Here is a 19,333-nt window from a genome sequence, read left to right as displayed (position 1 = left end):
AGTGTAGAATTGGTGATCAGCAAAATATTCTTGTACCATTTTTCTTGTATCAGGATGAAATGAAATTGAGCCTATTAAACCAAGCAGATCTCTAATCTGGTTTCGAAGGGCTAAATATTATTTCCTTACTGGGTTAGGGTATCTAAGCGTTTTCTAAATGTATACAGTATGTGAACCTATTTCACTGGCAGCTGCACTAAAACACCTTTCTCATCACTATGCATGCAGGAACATTACTACATGCATTTTACCTGAGATCACTCCTCCCACCCCACCCCCACAAGCCATCTGTTAGTGGTACACTGCCAACCGCTGCTTTGTTTCTACATTTTGTATTACTGAAAGAAACAATGTTCTCTTGCAACAAAAATGACGGGGCCTGTGCTCCATGCTTTTCCTACTAATTTCAACATCAATTAGTGAGAAATAATGTAATCGGACTAACCACAAAGTGAATTGCTTAAAGTCTGCATTCTTGTGCGTTAAAGGGACACTGTAGGTGTCCAACAACAGTAGAATTTTGAAGTGAAGAATCTCCCGAGTGATCACATAAATGCGATCGGTAATAAATTGTTGTAATACATTGATAATTTCACCATCATTGAACCATGACATCTAATTATAAACGTTTTGCCAATCAACTAAACTGTCATTCAAACGATCACCATTAGAATCATACCCAGTCGATTTAGGACATCCACGAGGTTTATTTTCTGCCAATCTGATCGCATTCATCTGATCACTCAGCGATTCTTAACTGAAAATTGAACTGATAGTGGGTATCTTAACACCAACCTAATGAAAAATACATTTAATTCCCTTTTCCTCTGTAGATTTGCCATACTAATTAATTAACTAATTTTAAGAAAATACTACTAAAAAAGGTTCCTGAATTGGTGTCACTGCCTTTCTGGATCAATATCACGTAACACACAGGAGTTGTTCTGCATTGGGCTCTCGCTGTGAGGAATTTGTTCTTTCATTTAGAAAGTGAAATATGCTGAGCAACCAGAAGAGAAGCAGTTCTGAATGATTCTGTGTGGCAGATACACTGATTGTAAGCAGCAGAATGTTATGCCTTCCTTAGTGTACAGCTTTGTCTGTAGTGGAAATTATATCTCTATGTAACATAACAGCTTTCAGCACTTGGTGTACCGTGAGCTTGCAGGAGGAACTGTAAACTTTACAGAGATAAAATGACTTTAGAATAAATGCAGGCAGGATAATTATATATGCAATAAAGAGTTTGTAGACTGTAATTCAACTTCCACAATACTTGTATGTCTAGTGAAAACAATGATTATATAGTTCTTAAATTTATAGGTAACTACATTCTGCTTGACTCTACAATATCTCAATCTGAACTTTTGTGAAGCGGTTGCAATGAAGTAGGCCATACACTATGATATTTTTATTCAGTTCTAGGAGTAGTTTTATGAACAAATTGAATCAAACAGAAACCAACTGTAAATTAGCATCTCAGTCAGTTACTTTTAAAATTACTGCCCCATAGCTGATTTTCGAACAGATTTTTGTTGAATCCAATCAAAATCAAGTGGTATGAGGTGGTAAAATAACCACTGCACCCCTGATCAATTTCAATGAGTAATTGATCATTTGCTGGCTTGGGCCATCATCACATAATGCATGGACACCTTAACGTGAACTTGGAAGTGATTTTTTTTATGTGATCAACTGAATATGCCATGAAGTGCTTATTGAAAGCTCTCTTAACCACCTTACCTTTTTCTGTAATTTTTTTTCTGTAACTTTGTCAATCCTGCCGGTAGCACAACGTAAAACCTTCCATCTGACCTGACTGGGGAACTTCATCCATTACAATGCAGTGAAGGGGCTCCCCACGTGCCTTCAGCTTATTTCTCTGGGATGTTGGACAAAGAACAGTGTAATTTGGGTGGGGATGGGAGGAGCGGATATCGGCTTTTGGGGCAAAGCCAAACATCTTCCCTGCAGTCAGATCAGATGGGAATTTCTACTGTGGACTCCTGGCAAACAGTGCTAATGACAGGGACAAAAGTAAGGTAGTGTAGTGTAGAATACATCTGCTAGGCCAGGCATGGGCAAACTTGGCCAAAGTCCCACAATGCATTGCAGGAGTCTGACAGCCACAGTCATGCTTCAGAAAGGCAAATGCATTGTGGGACTTGTAGTTCCGTAACAGCTGGAGGGCCGAGTTTGCCCATGCCTGTTCTAGGCCATATTTAAGTTACCACATAAAACAATTATTTCAGGTACACTTCAGGGCAATCAGAACCTCTGGTGTTTACATGTGCAGTTGTTGAGTTATAGAAGGTAAAGCTCCCCATACACTACTCACTACTCGCATGTAGCCCCGGTCGGACTGTGATTGCCCCTCAATCGACATTGGCCAAAGAACTGTCATCCCCAATCACTAAATGTCAATCGCGGGGCCAATGTGTTCTGGCGGTAAACAAAATTTTTGCCTAATTTGATGTTTGAATGTAGAAGTGGCCTAAATATTGTATAGTGTATGTCCAGCTTAAAGCTGGAGTAACTGCTTGATACAGAAAGACAAGTAGCACCTCCTGGACAACATTAGAATACACAGCGGTAGGCTGATACTCTGTCCTCCCACTAAGTAGATGTGGAGGGTAAGCTCTGCAATGCCAACGTATTCCAGTGAGACCCACATTTGGTCCATAAAGTATAATATAAACAAGAAAAAGAGCTTAATAATGAGGTATGTGTGCTGTAAAGGACTGTATAGATAAGCAATTGTAAAAGATGGAGACAAAAAATAAATAAATAAAAATAAACTTAATTTTACATGAAAAATATACATGCAGAAACAACAATGTAAATAACTTCTAAAATAAAAATGACTATAGCATCTCTTTGACCTATACAATTTGTGCGAAACTGCTGGGAACAGTTTACTAATTCTTAAACAATAAGAAATACTTTAAAACAAGTAGCATTGTGAACAGCATCCAGAATTGGGTCGAAACGATTTCTTTATCTGTTCACATTTAGCAGCTGGGGTAGGATAGAAAAGATAGGCAAAAAGGTGCACAACTCCATGTAGCATACTGCTTTCTGCACTGCTATTTATTCCTGGGTCGGGGGGTGAAGAGGTTGAAGAAAAAGTGTAAAAGGCACAGCCCATCCAGTTTCTGTTCAGCTAACATTAGGGGGGAGTGTTTAGACATAGCAGCTGGAACAGAAGTGAAGGAGATCTAAATTGAGAGAATCATGGAAGTGCAATAGCGGACCTCCTCTGACCTAGTTGTTCCAGGTGGGAGACCCAGACACTACTGAAGCCACAAATGGAGCATTACAGCCAGGTAACGGACATTAAAAAATACCTCCGTCATCCTGTCACTTCAGGTTAGAGTTAAACCTTAAAGTTACCCACAGCCAGAGCAGTACTCCACCAATAAAACAATGACTGATGAGTACTGAGTGATAAACTACACCGCATTCTCCATTCCAGTATGGTGTCTGCAAAACGAATGATGGAGAATGAACCAATGTACTTATTCACCACTCTGGCAGTAAACTGATTGATGGAGATTTTTCACTGCTTTCAGCTGCAGTCCTGATCAGTATCGTCCAACGGTTGATCGATTTCATAGAAAGCAGTAGCTGTCAGGCAGAGTCAATCACTTCAAATTAATAGGGATTGTCAACTACTGTGGCTCAGTCTCATACTACAACTACAGGAGCAAGGAGATTATACTTACATCCAATCACCAGCTATCTAATACATATCTTTAGAATTCTCCATTATTCCACTCTTTACTGTTGCACGTTATTAGTGAAATCACACGATATAAGGCCAAGGATGGTTGGGGTACTACTGATATTATGGGGGGGGGGGGGATACATCCTGCCGTATACTCAGATGGAACGATTTCTGCAAACTTGTACAGAGCAGTCTCATTAAGAACATAACTAAATTCTCACACTCAGATAAATCATGTATACCTGTACATTATATATATATATTTATATGAGACACGCATCCTGATAATAATAAAAGAGCAACAATAGACTGAAGAAATGGCTATAATGTGAAATTTACAAGTGGACAGTTCAGAAGTACCATTAAAAGAGAGAAGGAAAGAAATGTATTGGTAGGAGAATTATGCATAAAGAGAAGGAAAGAAAAAAGCAGGAATCCAAAAAGTTTAATGTCTTTCTCCATGTTACAGGATATACTAAATGCAAAACATTCTCCAGGACTTTAGCAGGAGGTATACTGGGTGTAGAACTTCTCAGCTTCTCCGAGACTTAGAGTGCTGGATAAGCCACTGTAGTGTAATATCTGACGGAATAACCAAAGAAAAACAGGATAAACACAGAGTATGTAGAATGTAAGGACAAGTGTGTAACATTTCTCACTTCTCAAATTGTGCCAAGAAGAACTGTGTAACTACAGCCTTCAGATGTCCAGAAACAATAAAGCGGACCTGAAGTGTAAACTCCAAAGTGACTGTCCCACTCTTTCCTTCTTTTTTTACCCATTACAGCAACCAGTGATTTCTGTATAAAGCATTATGGAAACACTGTGGCAGCTCTGGTATAGTGTGTCTGTCAATATGAATACTGTGGTTGGCAGTACATGCTTTCATAGCTCACAACTTTCCCTCTTTTGAAGGGGCAGTCCCTCTTTGGGAACCCAGTCCCTCTGTCCGTTTTTCTTCCTCATTTGCCCCTCTTTCAGGACTGATGTATGTATTTTATCTACTGAAAAATGTGCCAGACTCTAAGCTTTATTCTGATGTATTTTTTATTTGCATATGTTAACCTCCTGGGGACTGCCTAAAGCCGATGGGCGTGGCCACGCCGGCAGCCCCAGGACTGCCTAACGCCGATCTGTGTCAAGTCCAGGGGCTGCACTTTGCAGGAGATTGCGCGCAGGGTGCGCGCGCATCTCCTGCTCGGGGGGCGGAGCTCCGCCCCGCCTTCAGTCTCGGGAGAGTGTTAGATGGCGAAACTGCCGTCTTTACAGTTAGTACAGCGATGCGATCAGCAGTCCCCCTGGGGTACAAGAGAGCGATCGGCTCTCATAGGCAGAAGCCTATGACAGCCGATCGCCAGGATTGGCTGGCTGGGGGGGGGGATTGAAAAATAAAAAAATAATCAAAAATAGTAAAAACAAACAAATATTTATTAAAAAAAACAAAAAACAACTTGGGGGTGATCAGACCCCACCAACAGAGAGCTCTGTTGGTGGGGGGAAATCACTCGTGTGCAGTGTTGTTCGGCCCTGCAGCTTGGCCTTAAAGCTGCAGTGGCCATTTTAGTAAAAATGTGCCTGGTCTTTACGGGGGTTTACGACTGTGGTCCTCAAGTGGTTAATATGAAGGGAAATGAATCAGGATAGAAAGGACCAGTGTAGTTTGAATTTTAAAACAACATATTTTTCTGATGAATTCTTTATGGTATGTGTGAAAAGGGGTGTGCCGGGGGCGTGGTTAGAGGTGTGGCTTAAGTGTCCCTCTTTCTTATCTCAAATAGTTGGGAGGTTTGCACTTCACCGCTCCTCTCTTTCTTTTACTGGCTCAGTGGCAAAGGACACACCTGGGCTGCTGTAAAAGCTACTTCCTTCCCTCCTATGGCACAATCCCTTAGTTTTTGCAAGGGCAGAAAACTGCTGCGGCAGTTTTTCAGGAGGGGGCGTGGCTTAACACCTAAATCTTTATTTTCTGGCATAAAAAGTCATTTATTCATGCAACTCTATTATAATTGGCTTTTTTCCTCTGTGCATGAGCGCAGCGATCTACTGGGTCTGAGTGGAGCACAGCGGGATCAAACCTATTCGACAGGCTCTTGTCAAAAAAGATTTTGAGCAGCGATGCCCACACTTTTTCAACTTGCGAGCTACTTAAAAAATTACGAGTTAAAAATTATCTACCAGGAAAATCTACCTAGAGATGCAAGCCACAACTGCAGCACGTTCACAGCAGCAGCTGATTAGGGATTACCACAGTTAATTAGATGCCACAATTAATTAGTCCACCTCAGTAAGCCAAATAGAACAGTGTTTGACCAAATAGAGTCACAATATCATGCTCAGTGTCTATCCAGCATCTGGGCTACCTAGAAGCTTCCCACTTCTGAGGTAAGTATCTAATTTTATTTTTTTCCCACTTCAGGTATGCTTTAAGCAGCTGGTGTGCAATGATTGTCTGTGTGTGAGGGCTCGTTTCCACTGTTGCGACGCGATTTCGGCCGCATTCCGACGCTTGTAAAAACGCATGCGGATGCGTTTCTGCATGCGTTTTTACCCGCGATTTCGCGTGCGATTTCGCATGGCAGGGTGCCATGCGAAATTAACCCTGACACTGCCAGGGCAAAATAACATTGAAAAGGGTGCGAAATCGCACGCGAAATCGCGGGTAAAAACGCATGTAACAAACGCATGCGTTTTTACTATTAAATACATTAGCGGCGATTCGCACGGATTCCCGACGCAGGCGAATTCTGTGGGTCCCGCCGTGCAGATTTGGCCCGCCGCCAAATCGCTCCCGCACGCCGCACAGGTGGAAACAGCCCCGGCCACTTCAATGTACCAAGCGAATCCGCATCTCGTCGCCGCATGCGGATTCGCTATGGTGGAAACGAGCCCTGAGTGTGAAAATAGTTAATCACTTTTTCTGAATGATCTTTGGACACACCCTCTTTAGAGCCTCCAGTTTTTACTTAATCGTATTTAAAAGTCAACATCTGGGAGATGAGCCTGGGCTCCTGCAAGAAAAGAAATTATGACGACAACGAAACATTTGTAAAGCACTTTTCTCCTTTAAAGAGCATAAGGTTGTTTCAGATAACTACATAATAATGTGTACAGGGTAAAACGGTATGTGATCATAAATACCAGATTAAACAGGTGGCTTTTCAGTTTTTATTTAAATGTGTCCAGGGTTGAAGCTGTCTTAAGTTTGGCAAGGCATTCCACAGGGTAAGGGCAGCATGACAGAAAGCTGTAGCTCCAAAGGTTTTTAGGTGAACTCTAGTGGTGGTCAAATAATTGGATCCGAGGTTGATCTGAGGTTGTGGGAGGTGTGGCGCAGTTGCAACAAATCCTTCAGGTATTTAGGGCCTAGGTTGTGTAGGGATTTAAATGTCAGCATGCCAATTTTGAAAAGGATTGTCCATTTTATGGGTAGCCAGTGTAGTGAGCAAAGGATTGGTGTAATGCGACAATGGTGGGGTTGGCTTGTTAACAGTCTTGTTGCAACATTCTGTACTAGCTACGGGCGGTGTAGGTCTTTATTTGGAAAACCTGCAAAGAGAGCATTGCAACAGTCCAGCCATGATGTGATGAAGATGAGAACTAGGGTTGGAAGATCCTCTGAAGGAATGAAGTGCTTAATGTTGGCAATATTCCTTAAAGAGACTCTGTAACAAAATTTTCAGCCTAATTTCTTCTATCCTATAAGTTCCTATACCTGTTCTAATGTGGTCTGTCTTACTGCAGCCTTTCCTAGTTGCACAGTAGCTGTATTATCTCTGTTATATAATCTAATCTTCTTTCCTCTGACGGCTTTGTCAGGCTCAGGCCCTCAGGCAGGAATGTGCTGCTCTGCTTGTGATAGGATAGAAGCTATACACACCTTCTCCACGCCCCCTGCAGGCTCTGTGTGAGTCACAGACTGAGCTCCTCTCAGCCTATCACAAGCTGGTTAGCAGCCATGTCTTTTGTTTGTAAACACTGCCTAAAACTGGCAATTACAAGCCAGGATCGCAGCAGAGAGTGGCAGAAACAGCCCAGAGGGGCACAGGAGAACATAATGAATAGAATGGTATGCTTTTTATTTTAAGAACTTTAGAGTACAGATTCTCTTTAACTGAAAGAAGGACTGTTTCACAACAGCTGAAATTTGATTCCTAAAATGTATTTCCCCATCAATCAGTAAACCCAAGCTGTGCAGTGTTGGAGCTACTAAGGTCTGAGTTCCCTATCTTCAGTGGTGTTGACTATGTCTGGAGCTACTTTGCTGCTAAGCGCTGACCTCCGATGGCAAGAACCTCAGTTTTGTCAGCATGTTTTCACTCATCCACTCCTGAAGCTCAGCTAAGCATGTGTTTATTTTTGAAACGGGTTCTGTCATGTCGGGTTTGAATAGTAGAGCTCCACATCTCTGTCATGTCGGGTTCGAATGGCAGAGCTCCACATCTTCAATATATGTAAAGTGTTTATTGCTATGTTCCTCCTGTTCCTGTATAGATTTCCCTCACTTCCTGCCTTAGTGACACCAGGGGCCATATGCAATTCACTTTTTCATCTCTGTTTTCTCCTAGGAGATAATTTTTCATATTCAATTTAAATTAACTTTTTAGCACTTTGTTAAAGTGCCAAAAGTAGGTGAAAAAGTACTGTCAAAATTATTTTGAGTATTTGTTTGCTTGCTGGTGGTGTAAAATGCATTTTATTTACAAGTTGTGACAATATCACTTTGGAGAAAACTCAGGGGAAAAAGTGAATTGCATATGGACCTGCATATGGACCCAAAACCATTGCCATGAGCTATACTTCCTGTTTCTATCCCTGGAGTGCATTTTTGCAGCAAGTAAATATAAATGGAACTCACCAATGTTGTCCTTTTCTTTGCAAGAAATGGAATAGCAACAGATTTCTCGGTCCTGAATAGCCGAAAGATTCCTGTAAAATGTTACTCATTAATACAGAAAAAGGAATCAGTTTCTCAGAGAAAGTTGCAATACAACACGCCTGCATGGATAAAACTTATAACAAAGTGTTCTTCCTTGCCTGTTAATGGCACTGGCGCACCCTTGGATACAAAGTGGACTTTGGGAAGGGTTCTGTGGGACAACAGTTCTTTGTAATACAGGGAAACTATGGAAAGGAAGAGCAATGTCTGTGGTTTCAGATACACAGAATGAGCATGATTTGCTAAGCTGAATTTTGCAGTCTTAAGTTTGCCTCACCCAGCAATTACATTTATCAGACAGGAAGTGATCTGTTCTGCGCCCGGCACACAGACTGCAGTGATGTGAAATAAACATGGGTTCCTTACACATTCCAAGCCTTGATATGTTGTAAAAGATGAATAAGATTTTCTGCATTCCCTAACAGTGGTTGTGTATTACCAGCCCTCACTACCCTGTGGGCAGAGCAATCGCTTTAGTAGCATGAAAATCCCAGTTTTCAAAACTGCAGTCTGGCTGCTCCCTTTATGGGAGGCAGGTGGGTCTCTAGAAATTACCGCTAGGTGCTTTTGATCCCATATATGGTCGCCTAGAATCCTGGCATCACATTACAAGAAGTAGGTGCATCAGGATTCCAGGTATTTGGTGGAGGTAGTGCTATGAATGCAGACAAGAGTGATGTTTAACCACTTCACCACTGATGGGTTTTACCCCTTGAACACCAGAGCAATTTTCACCTTTCAGCGCTCCTTCCATTCATTCGTCTATAACTTTATTATTACTTATCGCAATGAAATGAACTATATCTTGTTTTTTCCCCCACCAATTAGGCTTTCTTTAGGTGGGACATTATGCCAAGAATTATTTTATTCTAAATGTGTTTTAATGGGAAAATAGGAAAAAATGTGGGAAAAAATTATTATTTTTCAGTTTTCGGCCATTATAGTTTTTAAATAATGCATGCTACTGTAATTAAAACCCATGAAATGTATTTGCCCATTTGTCCCGGTTATAAAACCGTTTAAATTATGTCCCTATCACAATGTTTGGCGACAATATTTTATTTGGAAATAAAGGTGCATTTTTTTCAGTTTTGCATCCATCCCTAATTACAAGCCCGCAGTTTATAAAGTAACAGTGTTATACACTCTTGACATAAATATTTAAAAAGTTCAGTCCCTAAGGTAACTATTTATGTTTTTTTTTTTATTGTATTTTTTTTTTTTTTAATTACAAAAAAAAATAAAAAATTGGGGAGTGTGGGAGGTAATGAGTTAATTTATTGTGTAAATGTAATGTGTTTGTATATGTAAAATGCTTTAGGGTGTAGTTTTACTATTTGGCCAGAAAATGGCCACAGTGTGTTTGTTTACATGCGACCTGTAAGCGTCCGGAAGGACGCTTACAGGAAGCAGTAGAAGGCTGAGAAGATCACAATGATTGCGCTGTTTCTAATAGAAGCAGCGGATCATTGCGGGGGCTTAGATCAACGAACGGGAATGGATTTTCCCGTTCATTGATCTCTGGGCGAGCGGGCGGCGGCGTGCACGAGCGGCGGGAGCGCGGACAGCGGCGGTAGCGCGGAAGGTACGGATTTCTCCGTCCCTGGTTTTTTAGGGGGGGTAAAAAGGGACGGAGAAATTCGTACCGCGGAGGGGTTAAGTGGTTACATCAATGCGATCAGATGATCGCATCAAACCTTAAAAAATAGCCTTTGGAGATAACCACGACAATGCACAGTAATCTCACTTCTGGCTGCAAGCCAAGGTATAAGTGAGGCGCTCTAGAACTCACTTCCTGTGGCCGAAAAACGTATTACACGGAAGTGTACTGACAAAATACGCTTCCGCGCATGTAATACACGAACGCAAAAACGTTTAAAATATCTGCAGCACCACTGACTTGCATGACTTCCGGTCACCGCAAGTCGCCCTGAGTGTTTGCCGATAACGCGCTGTTGTCGTCGCGTCAGATCAGATACTTCTGGCTCATCGCATTTGCACCGCGGCAGGTATGAAATGCACCATAGGTTTTCATTGCTTTAGCATTACCCAGCGGTAAAAAAGGGTAACGCAATGCAATGAAAATGCCCTAGTGTGTGAGGAGCCTTAGTGTCCTGTATCTATAGGCATTGCTGAGGACAGCTCTGCCGAGACAGGCAGCTGCCCCCAGCAATGCCTGTAGAGACAAACAATTAAAAAAAATATAAAGAACAATAAAAGAAAAAAACATATTGCTGGTAACTTCAGCACTCTATGTACCAGCACTAAACGTATCTGGTTCAAAATCTATCAATCATGATAGTGGTCATAAAAGGACTTTTAGTTGAGTTAAGCAGACAATTCTCAACTTACAAGGGGGTGACTTACTATTCTAATGTAAAGAGACAGCTATACTTCTAATGGAAGAAAGGAAACACCTATATATATATATATTATTATGGGAGGATGGAAACCTCTATTTGTTATGGGAGGATGGAAACCTCTATCTTGTTATGGGAGGAAGGAGACCGCTGTCTTGTTATGGGAGGAAGGAGACCGCTGTCTTGTTATGGGAGGAAGGAGACCGCTATCTTGTTATGGGAGGAAGGAGACCGCTGTCTTATGGGAGGAAAGAGACCGCTATCTATGGGAGGAAGGGAATGGCTATCTTGTTATAGGAAGAAGGTAGTGGCTAAACTTGTCATGAGATGAGGAAGAACACGGCTCTGCATTTTATGGGGAAAGAGGAAGTGGCTATATTTGTTATTAAAGGGACACTTAAGTAAAAAAAAAAAAAAGGGTTTTACTCACCTGGGGCTTCCAATAGCCCCCTGCAGACGGGACGCGAGTGATTCTTCGCGTTCCTGGCCACAATATCGCTATCTATGCTGCTATAGCATATATCATATACCAAATAGCAGCATAGAGGGTGCTAATGTGTCTGGGAACGCGAAGAATCACTCGCGTCCCCAGCCTGTCAGCTCCTGTCACCGAAAGAGGAAGTGGCTGCCGGCGGGGCCAGGAGGATCGGAGGGAGACGGTGAGGGTACCGGACAGCTGCAGGGGGCTATTGGAAGTGTTTTGTTTGACTTAAGTGTCCCTTTAGGCTACTTGCACACCAAGACGTTGCGTTAGGTGCTACGTTAAGGTCGCATAACGTGCACCTAACACAACGTATGGTGCTACAAGAGCCGACGGTAGAGTGAGCCGCGTTAGGCGGCTCGATTCCTATAATGTCTCCCAGAGTGGCGCTGATTGGCCAGCGGGTCCACGTGATGCGAAGCGAGACACTCCGCATCACGTGGTCCCGCCGGCCAATCAGCGCCCGCCAGTGCAGTGAATATTAAGTAGACATGTGCGCGGCTACTGTAGCTGGCTCTCCCCGCCTCCTCTCCGCCCCCCACTGCGCATGTGCAAACAGTCTAACGCGGCTATAGCCGCTCCAACGCCGTAGCATGCTGCACTTTGCACAGAACGTGCAGCGTTACATGTAACGCAACGTGGGCTGTGTGAACAGCCCACTTGTGTTACATTGCTGTGCGTTGGGGGAGCGTTACAGGCGCACGTTACGTCTTGGTGTGTAAGCAGCCTAAAGGTAGGACATGACAATGCTTGTATAAGAAGGGATATGTGGAGATGTGGAGATGCTAGTTTCCTGATTTGGCTTATACATGTGTGTCCACTGTTTATAAAATCAGAGGGTTAAAGTTTGAGTCAACTTATAAAAGCACAAATACAAACAAGGTTTGCGCAAAGTTATAAAGTCAAGTGATGAATGATGCCAAATGTTGGTGTAATTAAATACTCACATTTTTTCAATTAGTTCTTTCTCATCCAGAGCACCTGCAATATCTCTCTTATTTCCAAGGACAAGAACCTGTAGTAAAAATGAAAGTGTTAAGTTATTTGGAACCAGTGCACCTCGAATGGAAAATCACCAATAATGAAGAGTAAGGGCCCATTTACACCTAAACGATTAGTGGGCGATTCCCGCTAATCGCTAAAGCGGTAGTGCTTTGTTATCCTATGGCAGTGTTCTCACTGCCGCAATTGACTCGATCGCGGGCTGCAGCAGTTTTGCGGTGATTCTGGAGCGATCATGATTAGCCTTCATAGAAGCGCAAATCGTGATAGCTCCTAAAACGCGAATGTGTCCATTGATTTTTCCTTGTTAATGGCGATTTGTAAGTGAGAATGGGCCCTTACAACTGAAGACAATCTATGACTTGTTGGATTTCCATCTTATTTAAACTGTAGGCAGACTGGGACCCATATGATAAGTGGAACGTAGGCAGTGGTGCAGGAAGCGTTTAATGTGGGGAGTGAGAAAATCAATGGAACGTTTCCTTCCACTAACATAACTGGGCGGGGCGGTGCCCCTGGGCTGAACTGGTCTACAACTGTGCAGTGTTCTCCCCAGAGCCTATTAGCCGGGTGGAGCGCCCGGCTGGTCTCAGCTTCCCGCCCACCTGTGGTTACAGCGTGCATCAGATTTTCTTCCTCCACACTCAATGCAGTGAGCAGTGGCTGTGTTATTGGAGCCAGCCGCTGTCACTTACACTATCTCTGCCCTCCCCTCAGCTCCTGCATAGCCGTGATGTAGAGGGGCGGGGAGAGCCAGGTAACTGAAGTTACAGGCACCACGGGAACTTCAAAGGAAGGAGCCGGAGCTATTGAATCCCGATCTGCATGACTAGTGCAGATGACGGGCTCTCCTCCTCCAGCCAGTCTTCACATCGCAGCAAACTTCCCAGAATGTGCTCCAGCCTCACCTCCAGCCTCGCAGGTCAGAAATCAGAGCACAGGGAAGTGTGGAGCAGCGCTCGCTTATGCTGAGGAGACAGCATTGCAGGGCAGATGGTTATCTGTTAATCCCTGGTAAGGTGGTGATTGATAGCTATTAGCTGCCTCTGCTGCTGTGTCTGGTGTAGCGTCATCTCTATGGCATGCCCCCCTTTCAGATGCACTTTGTTTGCTGGGAGGAGAGGAGACAGACATTTTTACTACTATATTGCTGCCCTCCCCCCCCCCCCCTACCCCAACTGCTCTGCTCAGAGATGTTACATTGATGTAAACCTGCCTGCAGACCTCCTGCAGTGTGCTGTGCAAGTTACAGGAGCTGTGAGTTTGCTGCATTCTTATTTGTATTACATTCATATTTAGAAGGTAGTACTGCAATCATCTCCTCTCTGACACACACATTTTTTTTTTGTTGTTGCCCCCCCCCCCCCCCCCCCCCTCCCCTTTCTTTTCCACACTGGTATACAATATTTTTTCTTCTACCTTTAGTCTGTCTCTCACTCTCACACACTTTCCTCCTTGTTTTTTTCTTTCCCAGTCCTCTTTCCCCCCTCTGCAGTACATGCTGTTTAGCACATAGACCAGCAACAAGCATGTGTACATCATGCGAGATCATCCAGTGTAACTTCCCCATCAGTAGTTCCCAGTGTGTTTCCTCCTTACCCACTTCCTCATTCAAAAGCATCCAGCATGATCCACCTACACTCCTCCCTACCAAGTAGCACCCAACACGATCTACCCTGCCCCTCCCTACCTAGTAGTGGCACCCAGCATCATCCTCCAACTCCACCCAACGTGACCTTAATTCCCCACCCGGCTACTTTTTCATGCCACCCGGCTGGTAAGAAATTCTGGGAGAACACTGCTGTGTCAGCATGTCATCGGGATTAACACCATTCAAAAATATCACTTTAAAGCTATCTAAGCCAATTTACTAACTGTAGCCCGGATTGTATGAATCAGTATGAGAAGGTGTTTTGACTAACCAAATGAAGAAGATACACCCACTCACCGGAATGCCTTGCAACTGTGCTTTATCCAATAAATTATGTAGTTCATTTTTTGATGCCTCAATTTTGTCCTGATCTGCAGCATCGACCATATATCTGTAAAATAATTACATAAAAATGTTTATTTTACTATGTATTCCTTTTGCATACCTGTTATGTAGAACACATTGCAAAACTATTACAGTAATACTGAAGTTGCCCTGCTTTGCCTTGTAAGTCACAGTTCCGTGTTACGTTTTACAGTTTAAATTAATAGTTTGCTGTGTTTATGCGCTAAGACACTTCTCCTGAAGAAGTTAAGATTTATTTTCACGAAACACGTTGAATATATGGTGCTCAGCCTTATTACGAATATAATATAATACAAATGAGTGTGGGTAATCTTTGGTTCTTCTGGGATTAAGGGAGGTTCCTTCTCTCAACACTGATGGATAATTGATATCCCTTAACCACTTGAGGACCACAGTCTTTTCGCCCCTTAAGGACCAGAGCCTTTTTTTTCCATTCAGACCACTGCAGCTTTCACGGTTTATTGCTCGGTCATACAACCTACCACCTAAATGAATTTTACCTCCTTTTCTTGTCACTAATACAGCTTTCTTTTGGTGCTATTTGATTGCTGCTGCGAGTTTTACTTTTTATAATATTCATCAAAAAAGACATGAATTTTGTCAAAAAAATGATTTTTTTTTACATTCTGTGCTGACATTTTTCAAATAAAGTAAAATTTCTGTATACATGCAGCACGAAAAATGTGGACAAACATGTTTTTGATAAAAAAAAACCCATTCAGTGTATATTTATTGGATTGGGTAAAAGTTATAGCGTTTACAAACTATGGTGCAAAAAGTGAATTTTCCCATTTGGAAGCATCTCTGACTTTTCTGAGCACCTGTCATGTTTCATGAGGGGCTAAAATTCCAGGATAGTATAGATACCCCCCAAATGACTCCATTGTGGAAAGAAGACATCCCAAAGTATTCAGTGAGAGGCATGGTGAGTTCATAGAAGATTTTATTTTTTGTCACAAGTTAGCGGAAAATGACACTTTGTGACAAAAAAAAAGGTTTCCATTTCTTCTAACTTGCGACAAAAAAAAATTAAATCTGCCACGGACTCGCTATGCTCCCCTCTGAATACCTTGAAGTGTCTACTTTCCAAAATGGGGTCATTTGTGGGGTGTGTTCACTGTCCTGGCATTTTGGGGGGTGCCTAATTGTAAGCACCCCTGTAAAGCCTAAAGATGCTCATTGGACTTTGGGCCCCTTAGCGCAGTTAGGCTGCAAAAAAGTGCCACACATGTGGTATTGCCGTACTCAGGAGAAGTAGTATAATGTGTTTTGGGGTGTATTTTTACACATACCCATGCTGGGTGGGAGAAATATCTCCGTAAATGACAATTTTTTGATTTTTTTTACACACAATTGTCCATTTACAGAGATATTTCTCCCACTCAGCATGGGTATGTGTAAAAATACACCCCAAAACACATTATACTACTTCTCCTGAGTACAGCGATACCACATGTGTGGCACTTTTTTGCACCCTAACTGCGCTAAGGGGCCCAAAGTCCAATGAGTACCTTTAGGATTTCACAGGTCATTTTGCGACATTTGGTTTCAAGATGACTACTCACGGTTTAGGGCCCCTAAAATGCCAGGGCAGTATAGGAACCCCACAAATGACCCCATTTTAGAAAGAAGACACCCCAAGGTATTCCGTTAGGAGTATGGTGAGTTCATAGAAGATTTTATTTTTTGTCACAAGTTAGCGGAAAATGACACTTTGTGAAAAAAAAACAATTAAAATCAATTTCCGCTAACTTGTGACAAAAAAAAAAAATCTTCTATGAACTCACCATACTCCTAACGGAATACCTTGGGGTGTCTTCTTTCTAAAATGGGGTCATTTGTGGGGTTCCTATACTGCCCTGGCATTTTAGGGGCCCTAAACCGTGAGTAGTCGTCTTGAAACCAAATGTCGCAAAATGATCCCTGTGTGATCTCAGTAATACCATCACGCAGTGGGAGTAGGCCCTCCCGGACTCGCTGTTTATCATCTTAGGGGATTTCAACAAGGCCAACCTCCGCAAAGAGCAGCCTCGCTTCCATCAGCACGTCACCTGCCCCACCAGGAGTGCCAACACCCTCGACCATTGCTACACGGTCTTGAAAGATGCATACAAAGCGACACCGTGGGCAGCGCTAGGGTCATCTGACCACTGCATCATCCATTTGCTACCTACATACAAAAGGCGCCTGGAAACCTCAAAACCTGTCACCAAGTCCTCCAAAGTGTGGTCAAGTGAGGCTAAACTACAACTTCAGGCCTGCTTTGACTGCACAGATTGGAAGGCTCTGGAATAGCCTAACCTGGACGAGTGGGCAGACAACGTATCCTCGTACATTAGCTTCTGCGAGGACTCCTGCATCCCAACTAAAACCTTCAAACTATATCCAAATGATAAACCGTGGTTTTCAAAAAAACTACGACAACTGCGACGCAGCAAAGAAGCTGCACACAAGTCCGGCAACCAGGAGGACTACAAGAGGGCAAGAAACGACCTAAACAGGGAACTGAGGTCCGCAAAGAAGTGCTACACGGAAAAGCTGGAACAGAACCTCTCCTCAAATGACACACGAGCGGTGTGGAAAGGGCTTAAGGCTGCCACCAACTATAAGCCCCCCCCCCCCCCCCACAGCATGCTACACCCAGCACTGAGCTCGCCGAGAGTCTCAGCGACATCTATTGCAGATTCGAGAACCATCCAGCTCCTGCAGGTCTCCCACAGCCACCCGTACAGCCACCGGCCACTGACTCCATAGGCCCAGACTCACCCCCACCATCAGTGAGGGAGGCTGATGTACTGAAACACTTGCTAAGACTAAAGGCGAGGAAAGCCTCAGGTCCGGACGGAGTGTCACCTTCTTGCCTGAAAACCTGCGCCCGTCAGCTCACTCCGACACTCTCTTCCATCCTCACGAGGTCCCTCCAGGAAGGCAAAGTCCCAGCATGCTTCAAGAGGTCCACCATTATCCCTGTCCCCAAAAAGCAGGGAATCCTCGACCTCAACAACTTCAGACCGGTGGCACTCACGTCCGTGATTATGAAAGCTTTTGAAAGCATGGTGCTCCCCCTCCTCAAGTACGCCACAGAGGGACTGCTGGACCCACACCAGTTCGCGTACAGAGCTAACAGGTCCACCGATGACGCCATCAACCTCTGCTTGGAGCTCGTCTATGATCACCTGGATAGACCAGACTCCTACGCCAGGATCCTCCTATTGGACTTCAGCTCAGCATTCAATACCATCAGCCCCAAAATACTACAAGACAATCTCGTCACGCTAGGTGTCCACCCGTCCCTACGCCGGTGGATCACAGACTTCCTCACCAACAGATCTCAGGTCGTCAGGGTAGGAACTATCTCCTCACTACCTAGAACCACCAATACAGGAGCCCCACAAGGCTGTGTCCTGTCGCCATTTCTGTTCTCTCTGTACACGAACAACTGCAGATCCTCGTCAGACTCTGTAAAAGTAATCAAATTTGCAGACGACACAACCATCGTCGGTCTGATCACCAATAACGATGAGGAGGCGTACCGCCACCAGGTCGACAGTATCTGCCACTGGTGCAGAGTGAACGGATTGGTCCTTAACACAGCAAAAACTGTGGAGATGATCATTGACTTCAGGAGGCGTGCTCCCACCCTACCTCCAATGCGTATTGACGGCAAGGAAGTGGAAAGAGTTCCCTGCGTCCGCCTTCTGGGCACAACCATCTCCAGTGACCTGAGGTGGAAAGCCAACACTGCCTCCACACAGAGGAAAGCCCAACAGAGACTTTTCTTTCTTCGCCAACTAAAAAAGTTTGGTATGGCCCCAAAACTTCTGTCTAACTTCTACTCTGCTACAATTGAATCTGTCCTATGCACTTCCATCCTGGTCTGGTATGCCGGCTCCTCCGCCAGCGACAGGCTCAAACTGCAGAGGATCATCAGATCAGCAGAGAGGATCATCGGGAAAGCCCTTCCTACTCTGGACCTCCTCTACCACTCCAGGCTGAACACCAGAGCATTAAAGATCACCAACGACCCCTCGCACCCAGGCCACCGCTTTTTTAGTCAGCTTCCCTCGAGCCGAAGACCCCGGTTCCGGTCCATCCTCACCAAGACCTCGAGACATAAGAACAGTTTCTTTCCCTCTGCTGTCAGCCTTCTGAACTCTCTCTCACGAATTTGCCCATCCCCAACCCCACCCTACAAACTCAAGCCACACTATAGCACGCTGAACTGAGGCACACTGCACATGGACGGTGATCTAGCTCCAGAGTACTTTCTGCCTGTTCTTTGGATGTATTTTTTTTTCTTTTGATTTCTGTTTTTCGATTTGTAAATGATGCTTCACTGTGTTCCCCTGCATCTGTTTTTGTTTTTTGGTTCCTGCATGTTCCATCCTGTATCTGTATCTGTATTTGTATCTGTATCAGTCCCCTGTACGTGCCAAGCCCAATTCCGGGCACGACCCAGTCGTGCTTGGCGAGAATAAAGATTCTGAAATCCTAAAGGTACTCATTGGACTTTGGGCCCCTTAGCGCACTTAGGGTGCAAAAAAGTGCCACACATGTGGTACCGCCGTACTCAGGAGAAGTAGTATAATGTGTTCTGTGGTGTATTTTTACACATACAGATGCTGGGTGGGAGAAATATCTCTGTAAATGACAATTATTTGATTTTTTTTACACACAATTGTCCATGTACAGAGAGATTTCTCCCACCCAGCATGGGTATGTATAAAAATACACCCCAAAACACATTATACTACTTCTTCTGAGTACGGCGATACCACATGTGTGACACTTTTTTGCAACCTAGGTGCGC

The 19,333-nt window shown here is 43.8% G+C and overlaps 1 protein-coding gene across 1 annotated transcript in view; it reads right to left on the bottom strand.

The window, feature by feature from the left end:
• Window positions 1–4,156: 4,156 nt before the first annotated feature.
• The window catches only part of ARL8A (ADP ribosylation factor like GTPase 8A), a 53,850-nt gene continuing 38,673 nt past the window's right edge, over window positions 4,157–19,333 (bottom strand). Inside the window, exons 4-7 of the mRNA XM_068269545.1 lie at window positions 14,455–14,548; window positions 12,452–12,519; window positions 8,583–8,653; window positions 4,157–4,309 (exon numbers count right to left, since the gene is read on the bottom strand). Of these exons, the coding sequence (XP_068125646.1) occupies window positions 4,260–4,309; window positions 8,583–8,653; window positions 12,452–12,519; window positions 14,455–14,548 (283 nt within the window). The 3' untranslated portion in view covers window positions 4,157–4,259. The remainder of the gene's footprint in view (window positions 4,310–8,582; window positions 8,654–12,451; window positions 12,520–14,454; window positions 14,549–19,333) is intronic.

Source organism: Hyperolius riggenbachi, chromosome 2 (genome assembly GCF_040937935.1).
Source record: "Hyperolius riggenbachi isolate aHypRig1 chromosome 2, aHypRig1.pri, whole genome shotgun sequence".
Classification (NCBI taxonomy): Eukaryota; Metazoa; Chordata; class Amphibia; order Anura; family Hyperoliidae; genus Hyperolius; species Hyperolius riggenbachi.
The sequence above is the reverse complement of the archived record's forward strand: the minus strand, read 5'-3'. Positions and strand labels throughout refer to the sequence as shown.